This window comes from Fragaria vesca, linkage group LG6 (assembly GCF_000184155.1).
Source record: "Fragaria vesca subsp. vesca linkage group LG6, FraVesHawaii_1.0, whole genome shotgun sequence".
Taxonomy (NCBI): Eukaryota; Viridiplantae; Streptophyta; class Magnoliopsida; order Rosales; family Rosaceae; genus Fragaria; species Fragaria vesca.
This window is the reverse complement of record NC_020496.1, coordinates 15,327,507-15,349,671: the sequence shown is the minus strand read 5'-3', so window position 1 is coordinate 15,349,671 and position 22,165 is coordinate 15,327,507. Positions and strand designations below refer to the sequence as shown.

Genomic DNA, 22,165 nt, shown 5'->3' with positions numbered 1-22,165 from the left:
ATAATGTGAGTGCATGTCGGTACACTGAATTTTGAGTTCGCTAATGAACTAAAAGAAACAGGAAGCCTTTCGAATGATGATCTTTAAGTTGAAGAGTTTTTGTCTTATTCCACTTTTCAATCTTATATCCACATCTTAACCGTTCAGTTTATAGGTAAATTTGAGTAGATCATTTCTGTAAATTTTCAGTCATATTGAAAATCGTTAAGACATTATTTACCAATTATGAACTTGAACGGTTTACGTTTGACAGATTTGGTTTGTCTATTAATTTGATCTAGTTTGTTACCTTAACGATCACCGATTTGGTTGAAAATTTGTAGGGTTGATCTACACATATAAACTTAAAAACTGAATGGATGAGATGCCAAGATGTGATCGAAAAATAGATCTTTTAAACCATAAATCGAAAAGTCTTTAACTGGTTCTCAACTTAAAGATCCTCACTAAAAAGGCTTTGAAAAGAAAAGTACAGTTTGCTCTCATAAAAACAAAAGAAACGTGCAGTCTCAATATGGTTATAACTGATCAATGAGCCGTGCCCACAAGATGAAAACGGAAAATGAGAGAAATAAACAAGGTTGGGTAGAGACCAGAGAGTCTCAAAGTTAGACACGCGACGTCGTGGATCAATCATTTACTCTATAGTAAAGTAGGACCAAACCGCCCCACTGTTCAAATGGAACCCTATGAAAATCCCTTTCCGTCCCTACTTCCCGTTCAATCCTCCGATCCAGAAACGGATAACTCCCACTCGCTTATTACATAATCCAATCAGAAACGCCCATGCTGCAGCAGCAGCACACCCTAGGTGATAAATATTCAACGTACAAAACGACGTCGTTTCCCTTCTCCGAATCAGCGCAACCGCTACCCATTTCGCAACTTGCGCGCCCAAATCTCACCTACCCGTCTCTCTCTCTCTGTCTCTTTAAAAATCCTCGATCAACGCACAGACGCGATTCCTAACCCGAACCCGACGATGGATCGGGTGACGTGGCGTACCCAAGTCCTCTCGAACCACCTCCACCGCCCCGCCGCCTCTTCCGCTCTGACCGCCAACCCTTGCCTGGGGTATTCTCCGCCGGAGCTGACGGAGCCGTTCGAATTCAACACCAAGGAGATGCGGAAGCTGCTGGACCACCACAATCTGGAGGAGCGGGACTGGCTCTTCGGCCTGATGAGGCAGAGCAAGCTGTTCAATCCCAAAGAGGCCGGCGACGGCCGAGTGTTTGTGTCGCCGGACTATAACCAGAGCATGGAGCAGCAGAGAGAGATGACCATGAAGAGAATCGAGTACTTATTAGATCGCGGAGTTTTCAAAGGGTGGCTCACCGAGAAAGGGGTTGAGGCTGAGCTCAGGAAGTTTGCGCTGCTTGAGGTTTCCGGAATTTACGATCATTCGCTCTCTGTCAAGCTCGGTGTGCATTTCTTTCTATGGTATATCACTCTTTCTTTTTTAAATTTTTTCTGTATTAGAGATGATTGGTTGGCTTAGATTCAATTGGAGTTCGAAGCGAAATGTGTAGCTTTGTTTGTTTGGTGGAGAGAAAAATCTAAATTCAATGCAGCATCTATATCTTGGTTAGAAAGAAATGTTGTCTTTGGAAGCCTAGGACTAAGACTAAGCCCAGCCTTTTTTTGGCGCAAAGGAAAGTCTGGGTGATAGTTTATGGGACTTCCAAGAATTATGAATCGCTCTTAAGAATATATTTAAATTTAGTGCTCAAGGGTGAGTGTGTCTGTATGTCTATTTATGTTTATAAGCAATTGAGGATTTTGTTGCTAATAAGTCTTTAATAGAGTATTCTGGTGCTGTAGAAGTCTAAGAATTATGTTTTTCTATCTGTTGGTAAACCTAAATCCTATTGGAATTACATAAAATTGAATTTTATAGAAGGCTTGGTGCCGTGGATTTCTCTTCTCCTCAACTCTGGCAGCTAGAAGAAGTAACATATTTCTTAGAGTCCCAGCATTCCTAGCCCACTCTGCTATGTTCTGCACTTGAATTGAGCTCAACAACTTTGGGGAAAAAGCTGTCATGTAGATCTTTTATATCGATTTCATCAAATGTTTGGATGTTTGTGTGGTAAATGAGAGTATAAGAAGAAGAGGGATTAGTCTCTGATGTAACAGAGAATTGTTGATTGATTGTGTTTGGTTGGAAGTTCAAGCTGGTAATTAAATTATTGATATCACTTGGTCATTGAATTTCAGGGGTGGTGCCATTCTGTTCTTTGGCACAAAGCGCCATCACGACAAGTGGCTGAGGGACACTGAGAATTATGCAATCAAGGGTTGCTTTGCAATGACTGAGTTAGGGCACGGGAGTAATGTATGTAGTGCTTGTTCAATCATTTGTTCTGCATTTGCGGGCCTCTAGATACTTGTTTTCCCCTGTTAATTTGTCACTAAGTACTTCCAGATTGATGTTTGCAGGTTCGAGGAATCGAAACAGTCACCACTTATGATTCAAAAACAGGAGAATTTGTCATTAATACTCCTTGTGAATCTGCTCAGAAGTATTGGATTGGAGGGGCAGCTAATGTAAGGGTCACCTTTGAAATGTACTGTTGTGCATTCTTTATTTCTTCCGCTGAAGTTGCCTATAAGTTTCCTCCTTAATTGCTGACTCTACACTGATATATTACCTTTTCTGTTGATGTTTAGCATGCAACACACACTATAGTCTTTTCACAACTCAACATATCCGGGACCAATCAAGGCGTTCATGCATTTATAGCACAGATCAGGGATGAAAATGGGAACATCTGTCCAAACATCCGTATTGCTGATTGCGGCCATAAAATTGGTCTAAATGGTGTTGATAATGGTCGAATATGGTAAACTTCGTGTTTCTGACTATAACATTGTTTGACTTTTAATGCCAACTACATTCTTCTCTTAGCAGAGACAAACAAATGACGGAAAGGATTTATAAATTTGTTCCAGGTTTGACAACATGAGAATCCCCAGGGAAAATTTGTTGAATTCAGTAGCAGATGTTACCGCAGAAGGGCAGTATCTGAGTGCAATAAAAGACCCTGATCAGGTAGTTCTATTTCCAAATGGGGATATGTTTGTTTTTCCCCCAGGGTTCTTATTTTAAGAAATGCAGTTCTAAGAAAAGCAGTTCTTTCCGTTTATCCTTTGTTTCTTTGATTCAGAGATTTGCTGCATTCTTGGCTCCATTGACATCTGGACGTGTAACTATAGCAACCAGTGCAATTTACTCAGCGAAGGTAATGATTTGTAAGACCGTTGCCTATCATTCTGTATCTATTGCTCTTGTACCTGTATGTATTTTAAGGGTGATTCTTGCCAAGTGGAAGGTCATCATTGACGTAATCATTTCTTTCATTATAATTAGATAAGTTTAGCGATTGCCATAAGGTATTCTTTGACAAGGCGGGCCTTTTCTCTTACACCAAACGGGCCGGAAGTCCTATTGCTTGATTACCCAAGTCATCAACATCGTCTCTTGCCTCTCCTTGCAAAGACGTAAGAACTCCATGCCACTGTAGTCTTGTTTTAATTATACAAGGATTGGAACCAGTGTTGCTTGAATAATTATATCCATGTGGGTCCCTATTGAACTTGTTTCTTAATGTCTAGCTGAATACTTCTTACTCCTATCATCTACATATTATATTATTAAAAGAAGAGAGCCTGCTATCCATAACTGAATTTTTTTTTTTACCAGTAAAAACCCATATATAATACATACTCTGTAATAAAATTAACATAGGATAATATAGTAATTAAATAAATGGTATAAAGATTTTAAAAACAAAAATGTGGTAATTCTTTGAAATGTCTCCCCACTACTTCTAACTTCTCTCCACTCACGTAGGGTGTGGGTTGTGCTAGACTGCTAGTAGTTATTAATAGCTGTCTTACTCATAGATTTTGCGTGTGATTATCTTCATGCATCAGTATTGTATGCAACGTAGACAATTAATGGTTTTATTTTTTTGGTACTTCGATACCTATGTGTTGAAAGATTCCAAGTTCCCTTTGTAGAGTTTGAAAAAAGTATATAACATGTTTTCTGTTCTAGATTTTGAGGATCTGGATTGGTCCAGTAAGGTATAGTGTATTGTGGAGTATAGTGTATTGTGGGATAATTGCGAATCCTTGTTAAATATACACACATTCCAAATCTTCTTTGTTTTATTATAATATTATTATTCTTCATGTGCTGCAGATATGCTATGACTTTTGCTGCAAATCACCTAAAGACGATTTATGTTGGAAGGACTCCTGAGTCCAGCAAAATCATCCATGTTGTTTCAAGCGCATTCAAGGCTACACTTACTTGGCACAACATGCGAACTCTTCAGGTCAGGAGCTGCCAAATTTATTGTTCAAATTTGCATGCCTTAAATTTTTTAGAATGCATTCAAGCCTATTGATTTAAATATCAGGAGTGCCGTGAAGCCTGTGGAGGGCAAGGCCTGAAGACTGAAAATCGCATTGGTAATCTGAAAGGTGAATTTGATGTCCAGTCTACTTTTGAGGGGGACAATAATGTTCTGATGCAGCAGGTAGTGGCAAGTATAGGTTTTTTATTTGCTCAAACTGCAGAATTTTTATTGATTTGATTTGTCAGAAATTGAAGAAAGTTTTGTCATGGAAAACAAGTTAAAAGAATAAAAAAAAAACGTTAACATTGTCTCTTGAGGTGTGGTGTGTGCTTAAATAGTTTGTGATAGCCTTATGAGTTATGACACATAATTACTGGACTAATTGGAATGCATATTTGCAAGTACATTACTTTATATCCTCCCAATCCCAAGTTTGTTCTGTTTGAAATTGATTGCGTACTTCATATTCACATAGTCACTTGTTGCATAGTTTCACTGAGAACCATGTCAAAATTTGAACCACTTGAGCTGTTGGTTTCACTGGATATATGGTATCTATTGAATTTGCTTGCTTATAGTCAAATGTTATTAGCAAGGAGGAATTTGTTTATCAAATCATGGGCAGAGCCATAAATGGTGAAAATATGCCTTGGGAGATTCAACAGAAGTACATATGAATTATACTTTTTGGTTTGAAATCAGAGTTAATTCTAAAGCAGTGGACTATTTTGGGTTTTTAATGCAGGTTAGCAAGGCACTTCTCGCAGAGTTTATCACAGCTCAGAAGAAAAATCAACCATTTAAAGCTTTGGGTTTAGAACATATGAATAAACCTTGCCCTGTCATTCCACCTCACCTTACAAGTTCTACTCTCCAGAGTATCGAATTTCAGGTGATTTACTTTTTTGGGAAGTCGTGGTTTATGTTCGCATCCTATTGGATGCATTGCTACTCTTAGATTTAGTCATGCAAAACTATTAGAAGTCTCACTTTTGTCTCATAGATGGATGCATTTTGCTTAAGAGAGCGGGATCTACTGAATCGCTTTGCTCTGGAAGTGTCACAACGGCAAAAACAGGGAGAAAGCAAAGAGTACTCGGTCCTTCTGGTGAGTATCATCTCCATTTTTTGCTCTTAAATATCTCTCCCCCCCCCCCTCCCCTCTCCCTCTCTCTCCTCTCTCTCTCTCTCTCATTTCATTACACTCTCTCTCCTGTTCCAGAGTTATCAGCTTGCCGAGGACTTGGGAAGAGCTTTCTCTGATCGAACAATACTGCAAACCTTCATCGATGTAGAGGCAACTGTACCTGCTGGTTCACTGAAGGTAAGAGTAATAGTTATTGACCTAGTGAAAAACTGAGGTTCAAATACCCAATAGGTTTACATTTGGGGCTATATAGTCCGTCGTATATGACTAAAGGAGTAGGCTTCATGAATAGATGGGAAATACGAACGTGTTTTCAGGTCTTGTGTTTTTAAGTCAAAATTTCATGCTTCATGCTAGGATACTGAAAATTTGATCTGGAAAAGGCCCAAAAAAAAAAAAAAAAACAAAAACCAAAAAAGACGAGAGCATGCAAGTCTGGTATGGATTATTGCAGGGTGTAACGACCCTTGAATCATCAATTTTTCAGAACAAATGACATTACAGAGAAGGTTTTGAGTTTATTTTGCCCAATAAAGAAACTATCAGTACTGAAGATTATATTACGTATTAAAATGTGGGTAGCTGTCATTGTGGCATAAGCTGTGTTCCTGACATTGTAGTAAGAACATAAAATAAATCCAGTTACCGATGTTGTTTGTCTCTGCTGCAGAATGTCTTAGCTATGTAAGAACATAAAATAAATCCAGTTACCGATGTTGCTTGTCTCTGCTGCAGAATGTCTTAGCTATGTTGAGGACAATGTATGCATTGATTTGTTTGGAAGAGGACGTGACATTCCTCCGATATGGGTACTTATCAACAGATAATGTTACTGCGGTTCAGAAAGAAGTAAGCAGCCTCTGCAGGGAGCTACGACCCCATGCGCTTACCTTGGTCAGTTCTTTTGGCATCCCCGATGCTTTCCTAAGTCCTATAGCTTTTAACTGGATAGAGTCAAATTCATGGTCTTCAGTTCAGCATCACTAGAAAATTTAAAATTACTTATTTCTGATAAAAAAAAAAATGTGAGTGTTATAATAAGAATTAGATAGCATATATTTGAATAAATGATGTCTACACTAAAATAAGAAATGTTTTGGTTGTTTTGTATCTTTCATTTTACTTGGATCTTCTTCCACTCTACATCAATCAAAGTTCGGAAGCAATATCGCACTACGGTTATCCCCACAAACATTGATGACCATGTTCCCTAAAGTTCCATTAGTTACATCTGTCTACCTATCAGTTCGATGAGCTCCGTTGCTTCTATTTATAGTTGTCCAAAACTTCCACCCCATGCCAGGTGATCCAAAAACAAGATTGACTTGAACGGATTCCATATAAAGATACTATAAGTTGCAATAACAAATAAAACGTTACAAAGGACAAATAATGAAAATAAAAGAATGATGATGATGATAATATTGTGGTTAATTGTAAATTACAAATTTATAGGCTATAGTAAAGTGAAATGAATGGACTGGGGTGGGAAGGAAAATTGGAGCAGGAGCCAACGAGGTGGACTTCCATTAATTTTGTGTTGTTATCCACATAAGACTTAATGCTTACCTGTTCTTTTATGTATCTTTCTAGTTTGTCCCTAGTTAATCTAATAAATAACAACTTTGCCCTTTTCTTCAACCTCTGTTGAAGAACAACAATTGCTTGACAAGCTATATTCATGGCTGACTAGAAAAGTTGAGGTTAGGCAGTTTCATAACCTCGCCACCACCTGGCTCCGCCCCTGATCTCAAGCGAAGCACCCTAGGTAAAAGCTCTGGTGGTTCACTGAAAAATAAGAGAAAATTCTTGTTTTATTAAATAATAATAATAATAAGGATGAATAACTTGATCGATTAAACATCGTTACAATCCTAAGAGAGTAACACCTCCATAGACGGAGGGATAAGTGTAAAAAAATTATCATAATAATTAGCCAAGTTGGCTTCTCTAGCTATAGAGTATGTGCTACCTTGTTACCTTCCCTCCTAACATGATAGGGAATGACGGAATCAGCTTGTTGTAGAAGCTGTTTCAGATCTGATGTCAAGGAACCCAAATTAGAATGGTCCAGGGAATGACCTGTGACTACATACACCAACTCTTGACAATATGTTTCCACAATCAACGACACCAGGTGATCTGATAAGGCATATTCCAACCCCTTAATTAGTACCTAAAGTTCTGCATGCCGTATAGAGGCTGCATGAGGTAAAGAATGCCGAAAACCCCTAAGAATTAAGAAAGGTTCCATTAGCATCCCGAAAAACACCCCCAACTCCTGTTAAACTTTTAGGGTTATCGAAAGCAGCATCAACATTAAGTTTGACCATTCCAGTAGGAGGTTTCTGTCAACCAACTTTGGGCACCTGAATAGGCACATTATTATTGACATATACCTTACGGTATTCAGCATACCAACCCAGAATAGAAGGAACAACCTTAGATGTTGGTTTGACCTCATTATCTTAAACCTTAGTATTACGGTTCATCCAGATAGCCCAAATAATCATCAACATGGTAGCGAATGAAGTACTAGGTTGAATAAAGGAAACTAACCGGTTTGCTACTGTAGGAGCTGATATATGGCTTGGAAGGTTTGCTAGTTGGAAGAAAGAACTAGCATGAACACAATCTCTCAGAGCATGTAAAGGAGACTCCACTTCTTCATCACAAAACGGACATTATGTGTCAATATCAATACCACGTTGACTAAGCCTATTCCGTGTAGGAAGATATTGGAGGCAGCTTTCCAAGCACAAATCTTTACTTTCCCGGGCACTTGGGCTTTCCAAATTTTTTTCCAAAGATTAGCACTAGGATTCGGTCCTGTCTCATTCTCCTCTAGAACTCTCCTGCCGGCTACATGATTTGCAGACTTAACAGAGAATCGACCTCTCCGGTCTTCACCCCAAATCTATCCGTCATCATAATTATGAATACTGACCAGAAGAACCACAATACATTTTACAATATTAGCTGAAAAAAGCTCAGACAATAGAGGAATATTCCACCTCCCTTGGTATTCAAATAGATCAGATACCATTGAAACTCTAGATTTCAACTCATACTTTATGCCTACGCACCCTTATAATAATGATAATGATAATAATAATAAGGGGTAAAATTAATATACTATTACTCAATTCCTTGTTGCTTTCGAAGGTGCAGAATGAAATTAATATACTTTCTTCTTGGGCAGCACCTGCCAGCTGCAACTCCTTTCTGCCCAAGCAGTAGAATAACTAGAATTGTTGGTGTACCACTGTACCTGTACTACATTTCATTTCATTTCATTTATGTAACCACTATGTATGATTCTGTTTCAAATAAATACAAAAAAACACTTCGTATTATCATTGAAAAAGTTGAGGCAGATGAGTTTTTAACTTTTGCATATAGCCATATCTTGATAAATATCGAGCGAGTCCATATACAACCCTACTTATAAACTAGTTATAATAATCCTAAATTGACCATATGTGTTATGTGCATATTGAAAAACATTCCAAGAGATTAATTAACTGAAGTAATATATAGTACGTGACAGAGATTCTTTAAAATTTTTGGGGATATTTGGACATCATTGTTGGGGAACGCAGCTCTCAATTAGTTAAGTATCTCATCACCTGCTGCATCATCTGTGTATGCAAGAAAGAATGGTTTCATGGATTTGATCGAAGTCTAAAATGTGGTTGCTAGGAATACAACAAAGCAATTACCAATGTGAGAAGATCGATCCATCATCTCTGGTAGCACAAGTTGATCACTCGGTAATTCGATCGACACTTAAACAAAACACACAAAAAACCCTCACGAACGAGGTTGCGTATGATCAATACTAGGATGTATGTTTAGTGTAGACTCTACATCTAACTGATACAAAATTCATATGGGGAACAAATTAAAAGGTCGTCTGTACGTGGCGCTAGCTAGTTACTGCTGATCTCATATCTGGAGCATCGATCATGTGAATGCCATTTCGAAGCACCGGCCGGTGACCAGCCGGCCTGTTTTGTCAGATTCCTGGTCCTTTCTAAATTACTAGATTCGATCTCAAGTTTCTGTAAGAGGCTATATGTATACAGCGGGCATCTCGGGGTCAATCAAATACGTACATCATCCACTTCGATCTTCAGCTTTAAGACATAAGGGTTAAATACTACGTAGTTTTTGTGGTGGTTTGAAGTCGACATTTGTTCAATCCTTCTGGTTTCATTTTAATCTGAATGGTATTTAAAGTCACAATTTTCTTTCTAAATAGTTATTCCGTCAATTTTCTCAGTTAAATTGCTGACGTGGCCGTTAAAAATTGTAATGTTTTTAACAGACACGTCAGCATTTTAACAGAAAAAAATTGACAGAAAGATTATCTGGAAGGAAAATCGTGACTTTAAGGACTATTCAGATTAAAATGAAACCACAAGGACTGAACATATGTCAACTTCAAACTACATGGACATAACAAATTTCAATTTATACTTAGTTATTATCTGCACCACAAAATTATATTATCACAAGGAGATAGATGAGAGCTCAGTTTAAACCAATAACTACAAAATTAATCTAATATTACTCTAAATTTTTGACTTTTCTGAACAAGTGTTCACTGATATCATAACTTACTAAAACATAGCAATGTCTCAGTTAGCAGTTGGTAAATATTTGTCTTATGTGTGACGAAGCATCTTCTACCTAAGTAAAAGACATGTAGGATCATGATTCCTCGCAACTGCTTGATACTTATAATCTATATATCGGTCTAGTTCTGATCATCGTCAGAGTACTACTGGTTCAACGAAGGTAAGTTAAGATGTTGTGTGCCATATCAAAAGAAGAGTTCCTCTTCCTTGTTAAGAAGCATTATGATGTTCTCATAGTTGCGCTACTGTTTTCTATCGGAGTTGCATTTTTCGTATCCAAATTAGCATGGAGAAAGGCCACAGCAAGTTCCAGAGGTTACATCCCTGGCCGACTGGGGTTACCCTTTATAGGTGAAACCGTTCCTTTTTTGTCAGCAGTCAAGAGCACAGGAGGATGCTATGAGTTTATCAGACTACGGCGAATAAGGTTAGTTGGCATTCATGCAGTTTTCATTTCATGAAATATACTACAGATCAAAGGAGTCTCTTTCATCTCCAAGAACCCATTTATACAAATTTTTCATTCAAAGAATCAAATTATCTCTTTAGTAATTTCTCTGCTTCTAATACTACATTTGACCATAGAATTTCAACCATTGAGAAAGAAATAAATGCATATGCATCAACATCACATACAGCTACGTGTAATAAGTTGCAGAAACCTGCATCTGAAGGGTCTATGCCATCATGCTTGTCATATCCGAACCCCTTGAACTCGATGCAATTATTAAAAAAAAAGACTTCGAATTTCATTGATCCAATAATGATTATAATGGTATCATTATTTGACTTCTCGTTTTGTCAATTTTTGAAGTTATAATTGATGATTGTGTGGTGAAACTAGGTACGGGAAGTGGTTCAAGACGAGAGTTTTTGGCAAGATCCATGTGTTTGTTCCAAGTACAGACGGTGCAAGAATGATTCTTTCTAATGATTTCGTCAAGTTCAACAAAGGGTATATGAAAGCATTGCTAGATTGTATAGGAGATAAAAGCTTGTTCACTGTATCACATGAGAACCATAAAAGGATAAGGGACTTGTTATCAGATCTTTTCTCCATGAACTCTTTATCTTCATTCATCGAGAAATTTGATAAAATGCTTTGTCAGAGACTAAAGAAATTAGAACAAGGTGGGAAAAGCTTTTCTGTGTTTGACTTCAGTATGAAGGTAAAGATTGTTTGCTACTTAATTGATCTGGTATGTATATATAGTAATTATATAGCTTACTGCTCTCTGAAATCTGAATCTTTATATGTGATATGATATGCAGATGGCATTTGATTCGATGTGCTGCATGCTAATGAGCATCACGGATGAGGCCTTGCTACGGCAACTTGAGAAAGACATCACTGCAGTGTCAAATGCAATCTTTTCTGCTCCTATCATGATTCCAGGCACTAAATATTACAAAGGCATCAAGGTAACGTAAGCTGCCTATCTAGTCGTTGAGGAGGGGATCGGAAATATGAGTTAGCTAGCTAGCAAAGAACTCAATTGCCTGCTATTCCTATTGTGTCCTAAATATATGTGAGCGACCTATACTATTCACCAACTTCGAACTCTAGTAGATAAATCATGTACAAACTAGTGTGGCCGGAAATCAACAATCAGTCTAGTCATTGGCAATAACATTCGATCATAAGTTTAATTGATTCCTTATGTAACTTGAAGATCGAATGTACTGATTAAGAGAATTCTGAATTAATGGTGCAGGCTCGCAGACGTATAATGGAAATCTTCAAAGACATGATTGCAAGACGGCGAAGTGGGGAAGAGTGGCCAGAACCTGAAGATTTCCTACAGTCATTGTTACGAAGAGACTCATACCATCCCGATGAAAAGCTCCAAGACCCGGAAATCATGGACAACTTGATGACCCTTTTAATTTCAGGGCAGGCCACCACTTCAGCTACACAGATGTGGAGTGTCAAGTTTCTGGATGAAAACCAACAAGTCCAAGATATTCTCAGGGTAAGCCTCCATCTCATGCTATAATTTTTCTAACCACATGAGTCATGAGGTACCAGAGTACCAGTTGATGTTTACTTACTAATTAAATCGATCAGTTCTAACTGGCATATGTTAATTATTGGGGATTGAAATTGGCACCCCTCCATGAGTTAGTTTCCAATTAATAGACATGTGCATGGAGTTTGTAAAATAGGGGTTACCAATTTGAACCCCTTTCTATTATTTAGTCGATTGGATATATCAGTTAGTGTCCTAATTAAGTTGGTAAATGTGGTTAGAAATATAGCATGAACGTTCCTTGACACACTACTTGTAACTGGTGGAGGATCTGGCAATTTTTCTCTCCTGATACAAGACTAGAAGGTGCATTCACGAATGCCTTCGATTCCCACATTGATGTCCCTTTTACAGCCTCTTTTATCATCAAGCATTCTGCCCTGATAAAATTGCAAAATTAATACTACCGATCGATGTGATCATGTGAAGCTCTTTCATAATTTTGGTTTAAATTTGACTTGCATTAGGACAAATAATTACCTGTCTTTCTAATCAGCATAACTGCAAGGTTCGCGCCATAAATATATAGAACGTTTTGGTGGTAACTTTTTCGTCTTCAAGATAACAGTTCATCAAAAGTGAGCAAGAATTATATGAATGTGCAGAAGGAAGTTTTGTCAATAGCTAGATCCAAGCCCGAAGGAGCATCAGTCACCCTCGAAGATATTAATAGAATGCCCTACTGTTGGAAGGTAATGATCGAGCTCGAAAATCAGGTTGAATCGTGCATTCTTCTTATACTCAGAAAATCAGAGCTATTTTTAATTATTCAGTGTTGCGTGTGTTCTTTTTTCCAGGTTCTTAAAGAAACAATGAGGATATCAAGTGTGGTTATGTGGTATCCTCGCGTTGCACTCGCTGACTGTACTATAGAAGGCAAGCCTAAGATTTCAACTACTTCTATCAAACAAATTAAGCTACTAGCTATTGCTTAAAGTTGTAATTAGATCCGTCAATGAAGTTGTGATTGCATATTATCTATTGCAGGTTTTGAAATAAAGAAAGGGTGGCATGTGAACGTTGATGCGAAATGCATACACAACGACCCAGAATTGTACCCAGACCCTTCCAAATTCAACCCTTCTAGATTTGATGTACGTATACGAACTAGCTCTCAATCTCTTCATCCATCTCCTCTTTTTCTTCCTTAATTAATCAATGTGCACATATATAACTGCAGGAACTGCTGAAACCTTACAGTTTCATACCATTTGCGTCAGGACCCAGGACATGCTTGGGAATCAATATGGCCAAGATGACAATGATGGTCTTTCTTTACCGTCTCACTTCTGCTTACAGGTAAAGTAGTGACACTAATACAAATTAAGCAAATTATTCCTTCTTTATATCTATTACTGGTCATCAAATTCATCAGCTTCTTCCTACTATTGTGCAGCTGGACAGTCGATGATCTTGATACCAGTCTCCAAGAGAATGCACATTTTCCTAGACTGAGGAGTGGTTGTCCCATTACCTTGAATCCCTTATAAGTAAAGGGAGTAAAACTAGTAGTATTGTACTGAAAACTTTTCTGTACGTGCATGTAATCCAATCTAGAACGTTATTGCCTACTCTTCGTATTTTTCTTTGTAATATTGAACTCAATCGTTCGTAAGGTGTTACGCTTGGGGTTCTGCAGACGCCGTAGATAGTATGGAGGGTTAAAGAGTTTACAAACGATAAATCCTAGTTAAGCTCTGGAATCCACCAGCAACTAAGAGGATAACTCTTTAAGATTTTTGACTAATAATCATAAGATAGATGATTGCTATCTATAAGGTGCTTATATATGAGAAAAACAAACTCTAGGATGATTAACAACCAAGCCTAAAAGCCTACGAATTAAGATAAAATCGAATCCAAAACAAACATGCAAGAGAACATAAAATGCTCCAAAATAAGTAAATTGCTGTTTTGAGGCGCAAGATAAACTCGGATGGCCGAAAAAGTATGCCAGGGCAAAGTGTCGAGTTTGACTCATCTCGTCGTTCTCAGTTAAGAAAGGTATAATAATTAGGATTAATTGCAGTTTATCCCCATCAAGTTTGGGGTTAACATCATTTTAGTCTCTCTATACTCTTAATTTTGAAAATTTACCCTTAAAGTATCAAATTTTATTAAATCAAGTCAAATTACTGAAATTTCGTCTAATTTGGGCGTTAAATGATAACATGGAATCTTAGAAAAAAGATTCTAAGACGATTTTTGTTGTTAGATGAATATTTTAGCTCTTAAACTGAGTTATAATGTCAGAATTAACGTCCAAATTAGACGCAATTTCAGCAGTTCGCATGATTTATGAAAATTAGAAACTTTAGGGGTAAATTTTTAAAATTGAGAGAACGTGGACTGAAATGAAGTTAACCCTAAACCTCAGGGATGTAAAATGATTGTAATCCTAATAATTAACATTCAAACACCAAACGCCACATCTGTAGAAAACCGAGCTTGGACTTGCAATGATCAATCTGCTCCTCGATCACCTTTGCCATCCTCCCTACATCATCTGCTTAGACACATTATGAACTAGTTTTGAAAGAAGGATTACTCTGAATTTGACTGAATTACAGTTAGGGGAAAAAAATGTAGATAGACATGTACTCTCTAACATTTCACGCTTTAATTTCTACACTTCGGTATCTCACATTATTAAAATATCATTTGGTATCCCACAGTCATACCCCCGACCCAACATATACTTCATTTCCCGTTAACTCGACTAACTTCCACTTAGCTTTGAGGGGTATTGTCTTCCTAACACATTTCCTCTTGCTGGTAATTTGAGCAGATGAAGATATGAATTTCATATCCATTTTAAGAAAACGAAAATTTCAGATTGATCTAGATGTGAACATAAATTGATTCCAGATGGAGTTCCAAAACTTGAAAACTTAATAGCAGAAATGGAGTATTTATCCATATAATGTAGGCTCATTATAGTTTTCTTTTGCTCTTTACGGCTCGATCGATATGCTGATACCTAATAACAAATCAATTGATGTTTTACAAACTCCATTAAAACAACTTCCACAAAGTTTTTGAAAACGCCGTCAAGAACTTGTTGAAAGAGATTTAATGGTGTATTGGGTGGCTGCTCAAGACAAATCAAGGAAAGAAGGAGATTTGATGTCTAGAAATCATTGGAATGGACAATCGAGTCTGAAAAATAGCTGTAAACAATTGTGAAAGGAGAAGGATTTCATATTGTTTCTGTTACCAGAGAGGATGATCTTGAATAGTTTAATGTGGTGGCATGAAGATGATGGAATATATGGCACAAAAGAAATAATATAATTCATGAGAGAGATGAGGTGGAGGCTACATTGGTGGAATGGGACGGAGTTTGGTGGGAGAGCTTTACTAAAGCTGGAAAAGGAAATACGGCTTGTGAAGAGAACGGTGGGACTGTATTGGTGAGAATCCATTCGGTGAGGGTACAAAGATGGGTGAGGCCTAAACAGGGTCCTAAAATTAAACATTGATGAGGCTCTAAATCAAGAACAAGGCATATATGGGGGACGTCTGTATAAATGAATGGGGAGATTGTGTAGGTGTATAACTGTGCCTGGTATTGGGGTTGTATATTCACAATCATGTGAGTTATCGACGTTGGTGAATGGTTATACACTTGTCACCAAGCGGGTTTTACGAGTGTGGAAATAAAGGTGATGCTCTGAATGTGATTTCAGCATTGGACTAGCACATTCAGATTTGCCAAGAACTATATATGTTTAATGTTCAACTACTAGTATTTCCAGTTTCGGCTTAGGTGCACTTTAATGTAATGAAAATGTATGGTTGCCTCCTCACTAGATGATATGGCAGGGATTTTTCTCCTTCCATGCATGATGCATCTCTTCAGTCTTCTGTAAAATAATCTATTTTATTTCATCTACTGTGTTTCTTCAATTTTGGTGAAGCATTTGTTCTGGGTCACCATGCTTGTCCATTCAACATAAGTAGCTAGCTTTTCATAAGGAGGATGGTCAACTCTCTTGAATTGGTGAAGGGTAGAAATAGGAAAAAAAAAAAAATTAGAAGTAGCATTTATTGCTACCTCTTTTAGGCCGACATATCTTCTCCCATGACATCCAATGGATTTTCCTGTTCTCAACCTTACTCCTCCATCAAAATTTAGCACACGTCTAATGTAAAGTAATACAGAAAGTCTTAGGTAACATAAAACAACACATTGAATACAAAAGAAAGAGTAGTTTGGGCTACCCCCCTAATAACCTTCAAGTTTCTGACTCAATTGTTCCTTAATGTATGCAAATTTCTCGGTACGGTTCCAACCCACAACCGTAGGTATATCCAAGGTATTTCACATGTTGTGAAACAATACCGACAAGCAAAACCTCTGCTAAGATTTCCTGTAGAGAAGGGTTCACTCCTCTACTGAAACAATCTCACTCTTTGAAAATTAATCCTTTGTCATGAGGCAGCTTCATAGTCAAGTAGAACTGATTGTATCAAGGCACACTCCAATGTAGCTTTTCCAAATAGCAAACTATCGTCTCCAAATAAAAGATGATGAATTACCAAAAGCACCTTCACACACCTTAATCCCATGAAGAAGACCTTGGGCCGCTTTTTTCTCAAGCATAGCGAAAATTACTTCTGCTCCCAATAAGAACAAATACGGTGACAGTGCATCACCTTGTCTCAATCCCCTAGTTCATGAGAGCATACCATATGGTTGACCATTAATCAAAAAGGAATATTTAACAGTTGACACACACGGCATAACAATTTTAACCTAGTTATCATCAAAACCTAGCCAAAAAAGTACTGCCTCCAAAAACGACCACTCCATATGATCATAGACTATGTCTAATTTAAGCGACTATTAGTCCTTCAGAAGAATCTAAATTAATAAAATGAGAAACCTCATTGACAATCAAAGAATTATCTATAATTTGACGGCCCAGAATGAAAGCACTCTGAAAAGGGGAAATAACAGTAGCCAAGTGTTTCTTTTGTCTGATGGCTACAACTTTCAAACAGATCTTATATAAAACGTTGTACAAAACTATCAGACGTAAATCAAATATATACCTGAGTTGGGTTTGCCACCTTAGGAATCAAACATACACGGGTGTAGTTAACCGCCTTTAGCAACATACCAGTTTGGGGGAAGTTTTTCACCGCGACACAAACATCCTTCTTAATTGTATCTCAGTATTTTTGAAAAAAAAAAAAAAAAAAAAACTACAGGAGGCGTGCCATCCAGTCTTGGTGATTTTGTAGGATACATTTGGAATAATGCAATCCTAATCTCATCATCTGAATGATCTGCACACAACTCCAAATTCATCTATGTTGAAACCTTAGGCTGAAGTAGGTTCACAACCGAGTGCATATGAGACTCATATAACCATGCTATTCCATACATTGATTGCAAATGGTCCAAATTACATTCTCCATACCATCTGTTGCCGGACGCAAGACACCTTTATTACCAAATAAGCCTTGAAGCCGATTTTTCGCCTTCCGATTTGAAGCTTTACGGTGAAATTTTTTTGTATTTTTATTAGGGCTGGGCACTTAGTATCGGAATCCCGATCCCATACCTTCCGTCCTGAAAGTTAGCGGGACGGGACGGGATAGGTTTTGAAAATGGCAATCCCATCCCATTATGGTAATGTTGAAACGGGACGGGACAAGATGTCCCGATCCCGTCCCGTAATATTACAATACTTGATTTTAACTGTCCCGATCCCGTCCCGTAATATTACAATACTTGATTTTAATCATTTTATACTTGATTTTTTAGGTTGCATAGTGTTATAATGCACTCAACCACACTCAATTTGGTCTAAAACAGTACTTTTAATTTCATTCATGTTTTTTTTTTTGTTTGTGTGATTTTAGATATTTTTATTTGTTGTTTGAGGGTTAATTTTTAATGTGGGATGTTTAGCACTTTTAAAGTGGGATATAATTTAGCACCTATGCACATATGTTCTTATTGATTTTAGTACTTTTAATTTCATCAATGTTCTTTTTTTTTTTTGCTTGTGTGATTTTGGATTTTTTTTCATTAATTTCATTAATGTTGTTTCAGGGTTAATTTGTCGGGATCCCTATCTCGTCCTGGTCCCGATCCAGATCGGAACGCACGGGACAGATTTCTAAAAACGTATTCCCGTCCCGTCCCGTTCTTTTATTTTCGGGACAAGATTCGTCAAATCCCGGCCCATCCCGTCCCGTGCCTAGCCCTAATTTTTATCACCATCAGACAACCACTGAACCTTGGCTCTCTGTTTCCAATAAGCATGTTCTTCCTCCAGTAAAGCTTCAAGTCTACCTGATAGCTCTACATACTCCGCTTGATTAACCTCAGAAAGAGGTAAATTGAATAACTCCTGCAATCTATAATGAAGCAGTTCAATCTCTCTTTTCCTTTTCCCAAATGCTGACCGTTGCCGTACATTCAAAGCCATAAGAGTCTTAGTTATTTTCTGAACCATCAGAAACATAGGAACTCCAGTTTGCGTCACTGCCCATTCCTCCTCAATCACAGCTTTACATGCTTCTAATTCCGTCCAACCTGACTCAAACCGAAACAAGTATTTCAAGGGAACCATGCCCGGTTGCTCATCCACATAAACACCGACAAGAAAATGGATATGATCACCATGGATAGGTGGAAAATGTGTAACCCTAGTCGCTAGAAATAAGTCGAACCAAGAGGGATATTGGCCACCATTCTATCTAAAGGACACCTAACTCCGCTCCATGCCAAGTGAAGGGGACACCAAAAAACCTTGCATCCAACAGTTCAACATCAGTCAGCGCCTAAATGAAACTTTGCATGTGCCTCTCACATCGAATAACACCATGCGCCCTCTTTCTCTGATTTAGACACGATTTCGTTGAAATCCCCCCCTACAATCCAAGGCAGACACGATGCTCCGACAAGCTGACACAACCGCTCCCAAGATCTTCAACGCTCAGCAGCTGATGGACGTCCATAAAATCCGGTTAGTCGCTACCAAACTCCAAATCCATCTAGTACAAAAATCTAGGGGTGGCAATTTGGACCCTGACGATGCCAACCAACCATGTACCAACCGTACCAAACAAATTGGTATGCCAAGTAGTTGGTAACCGAGTTTTCGGTACAGTAGTACCGTACCAAGTTTTAGAAGTTGGTTGGTACGTGGTACAGATTTTCCCAAAATACAGTATACCATGTACCAACTGAGTTATATTAAAAATAATAAAAAATAATTAAAACTATTAATTATCTAAGCCGTTGATCTGTGGATGAGTGGATCTAACCTGAATCCTTACTCACAGAGACTCACAGAGTCACTCTCGCGCTCGCCTCTCTCATCTCTCGACTTCGTAGCACCCCCGCAGCTCCACCACCTCGACTTCGCAGCACCTCCGCGGCTCCGCCACCTCCACTCAGCTTTTCGCCACCTCGCCTCTCACGCTGTTGACTCAGCAGCACCCCCGCGGCTCCACCACCTCGACTCAGCTTCTCGCCACCTCGCCTCTCTCGCTGTCGACTCAGCAGCACCTGAGCTTCTTCCTTCTGCTTCGTTCGGTTTCCATTTGTGTTTTTCATTGTTAATTTCCGCTTGCAGTTCAAGGTGAAATCAAAGACCGCAGCAAGGATTACGGTACGATTTGGAACTCAGATATTTGGGCTTCTTTGTTCTTATTCGATTCTTGATTTTGTTTTGGGAATTGGTTTTTGTTTGCTGGGTTTGTCGATTGGCGTACAGATTTAATCCATAAAACAAGTTTGATTGCATATGTCCACTTATGCATTACACAAATTAAGCACTGGGTTTGATTTATTGAAATAAAGTAATTCCAGTGTTCCAAAACAGGGGTACAATGTACTGTGTACAAAAGATTTGGAATCATCGTAGCCTGTCAATCATGCAATGCATAATTGATTACTAACAATACCAAGTTCATGTTCATGTGTATGATTATGAAGTTATGAGTTCTCTGTTTTGGCAAAATTACTACGCATTATACAGAATACATGATACAAAAAATAATGTGTTTTATGGGTTTACTCCTCAATTCAATTTCAGTCTGCTCTCATTTTGCTGGTGGAAACTCGTTTTGACCCTTTTGATCAAGATTTACAATCAAGCTGCTGGTGTATATCAACTCTGAAAAAGGTAGCTCTCTCTTGACTCCATTCCATTTTCCTTTCTCTTTTTTCTTGATGCCAAATTGACGATATGATCTTGAAACCTAGGAGTTCTATGTGACATTCATTAGTCTGATAGCAGTAATTTCAACTCAAATTCAGTTTTTAATTAATGGAATGTTTAATATTCTGTTTGAATTACATATCAGACAGCTATATTGGGATGGATTAAGCCTAGGATTGAAGGGCTGGTTTATAACTTCACAATAGCTTTATTTGTTAATGTGTCATGATATTGATGCACAAACATATAATTGGTCGAAGCTTCAACATCTTTTTACCTTTTTTATACTCTGTCGTGGTTTCTAATGGGAAGTTTGAGACCGTTTTTACAATGGTGATAGTTGTAGTCATTGATTATAATTTATGACTGTTTATCTATCAATCTATGTGTTGATTGTGTTCTATGTTCTGTGTTCTCACATTATGGTAGAGAACCCTTACAATCTCAACTGATCTGAAACCCTTACAATCTCACAGCATCCCTCTTTCCCTGCTAATCTGGACTTTTGTGTTTTCATTGGACATGTGTTATTTAATTTTCTGTATAACACTTTAGACGTTGTTGGCTTGTTGTATTTGAACTTTTGAAGTTTTGATCTTGCTTGTTTATGCATTTGAAATTATATGATGTGTGAAACTTTGAATGTGTTTGAACTTTGAATGTGTTTGAACTTTGAATAGTTTGATAATTGATAGAAGTTTGGTATAGGCCCAAAAAAAGGATTTAAATGAGCTGGGCCTTTCAGTTTGTTGGGCCTCAATCTAAACTTGGTAGAGGCCCAATACCAACCGTACCAACCGTACCAACTAAGTTGGTATACCAACTTTGACGGTTGGTTTTGGTATAAGATTTTGTCTACCAATCTTAAGTTGGTTGGTACATGGTATTGGAAAATAGAGTTGGTATACCTACCAATGCCAACCCTACAAAAATCTCAACATCAATATGAAATTTCGATTTGGAAAGGAATCTGACTTCCGTTTAATCCTCCTAATATGACGCTAAGTGACCCGATTGACCATCGCTATGGACCGCCTCATAGTTCCTATAGCCTATCTTCAATCGAAGGTTATTCAAATAATCTCCATCGTGAACCTTAGTTTAAAAAAAAAAAAAAATGAAAAACGGCTTCTTCTGACGAATCAAAGTTTGTAGAGCTTCCATAGAATGATCGTTGTTTCACGACAATTCCATGCCAAAATCTCCATGATTGAATCACGAAGGTTACCAAAAGTCCAAACCCTAGCAGAGCAGTTTACGACTTTTACTTTTTTTCCAAACTATTATGAAATAAACATAATGATTAGGCTACCTCTATCTTTAAGTTTAGTGTTTTCACTATTTTACTTTCTTTATGTTTTGCAATTGTTTTTGTTTTTATGCTTTAAATTTCTACCGATTTTTGGTAGATATCGGTGGGTTATGTCCTGGTTGGTGCACTCAGCGTGTCATGTTTGCTTTGATGAGACGGTGAGTTCCTTCCTTTGTTAAATGGTTACACTACCAGGACAAGCACTTTAGCCGACGAAAAATTTTACGTCGGCCTGTTATCTTAATTCGTCGGCTAAGATCTTAGCCGACGAAGGCTCGTCGGCTATAGTGTCGTCGGGAAAAGGTCGTCGGTGATGACTTTAGCCGACGAAAATTTTTTTTTCGTCGGCTATAGTCCCACAGTTAGCCGACGAAAAACATGTCGTCGGTTTTTTTCCCAGACTTTAGCCGACGAAACAATTAATATATTCGTCGGCTAAAGTGTGTAATAAATAATTAAAAAATAACTATAGCCGACGAA

The 22,165-nt window shown here is 37.9% G+C and overlaps 2 protein-coding genes and 1 non-coding gene across 3 annotated transcripts; all 3 read left to right on the top strand.

The window, feature by feature from the left end:
* Nucleotides 1-760: 760 nt before the first annotated feature.
* On the top strand, nt 761-6,720 carry LOC101303139 (acyl-coenzyme A oxidase 3, peroxisomal-like). Its single transcript, XM_004303048.1, has 13 exons — nt 761-1,440; nt 2,218-2,335; nt 2,440-2,547; nt 2,671-2,843; nt 2,953-3,052; nt 3,168-3,242; nt 3,371-3,501; nt 4,208-4,343; nt 4,428-4,547; nt 5,113-5,259; nt 5,371-5,475; nt 5,590-5,691; nt 6,250-6,720. The coding sequence occupies exons 1-13, from the start codon at nt 983-985 to the stop codon at nt 6,499-6,501; spliced, it is 2,025 nt and encodes a 674-aa protein (XP_004303096.1). The 5' UTR covers nt 761-982; the 3' UTR covers nt 6,502-6,720.
* Nucleotides 6,721-10,310: 3,590 nt separating this feature from the next.
* LOC101307413 (cytochrome P450 716B1-like) lies at nt 10,311-13,760 on the top strand. The gene is made up of 9 exons (XM_004303063.1): nt 10,311-10,584; nt 11,002-11,326; nt 11,430-11,579; nt 11,873-12,130; nt 12,793-12,879; nt 12,985-13,063; nt 13,175-13,281; nt 13,368-13,486; nt 13,584-13,760. Exons 1-9 carry the CDS (start codon nt 10,328-10,330, stop codon nt 13,675-13,677), a joined length of 1,476 nt encoding a protein of 491 aa, XP_004303111.1. The 5' UTR covers nt 10,311-10,327; the 3' UTR covers nt 13,678-13,760.
* Nucleotides 13,761-19,659: 5,899 nt separating this feature from the next.
* On the top strand, nt 19,660-21,105 carry LOC101299880. The gene is made up of 2 exons (XR_184926.1): nt 19,660-19,821; nt 20,248-21,105. It is a non-coding gene; the product is annotated as an uncharacterized LOC101299880 (transcript).
* Nucleotides 21,106-22,165: the final 1,060 nt, after the last annotated feature.

What these genes read in the sequence shown, in the direction of transcription:
- LOC101303139 (XM_004303048.1), top strand. Translation starts at nt 983, where the DNA reads ATGGATCGGGTGACGTGGCGTACCCAAGTCCTCTCGAACCACCTCCAC. An exon ending in GTTGATAATGGTCGAATATG is followed by an intron (nt 2,844 to 2,952) that starts GTAAACTTCGTG and finishes AATTTGTTCCAG; the next exon opens with GTTTGACAACATGAGAATCC. An exon ending in TTGCCTCTCCTTGCAAAGAC is followed by an intron (nt 3,502 to 4,207) that starts GTAAGAACTCCA and finishes CATGTGCTGCAG; the next exon opens with ATATGCTATGACTTTTGCTG.
- LOC101307413 (XM_004303063.1), top strand. Translation starts at nt 10,328, where the DNA reads ATGTTGTGTGCCATATCAAAAGAAGAGTTCCTCTTCCTTGTTAAGAAG. An exon ending in AATATTACAAAGGCATCAAG is followed by an intron (nt 11,580 to 11,872) that starts GTAACGTAAGCT and finishes TTAATGGTGCAG; the next exon opens with GCTCGCAGACGTATAATGGA. An exon ending in AAGTCCAAGATATTCTCAGG is followed by an intron (nt 12,131 to 12,792) that starts GTAAGCCTCCAT and finishes ATGAATGTGCAG; the next exon opens with AAGGAAGTTTTGTCAATAGC.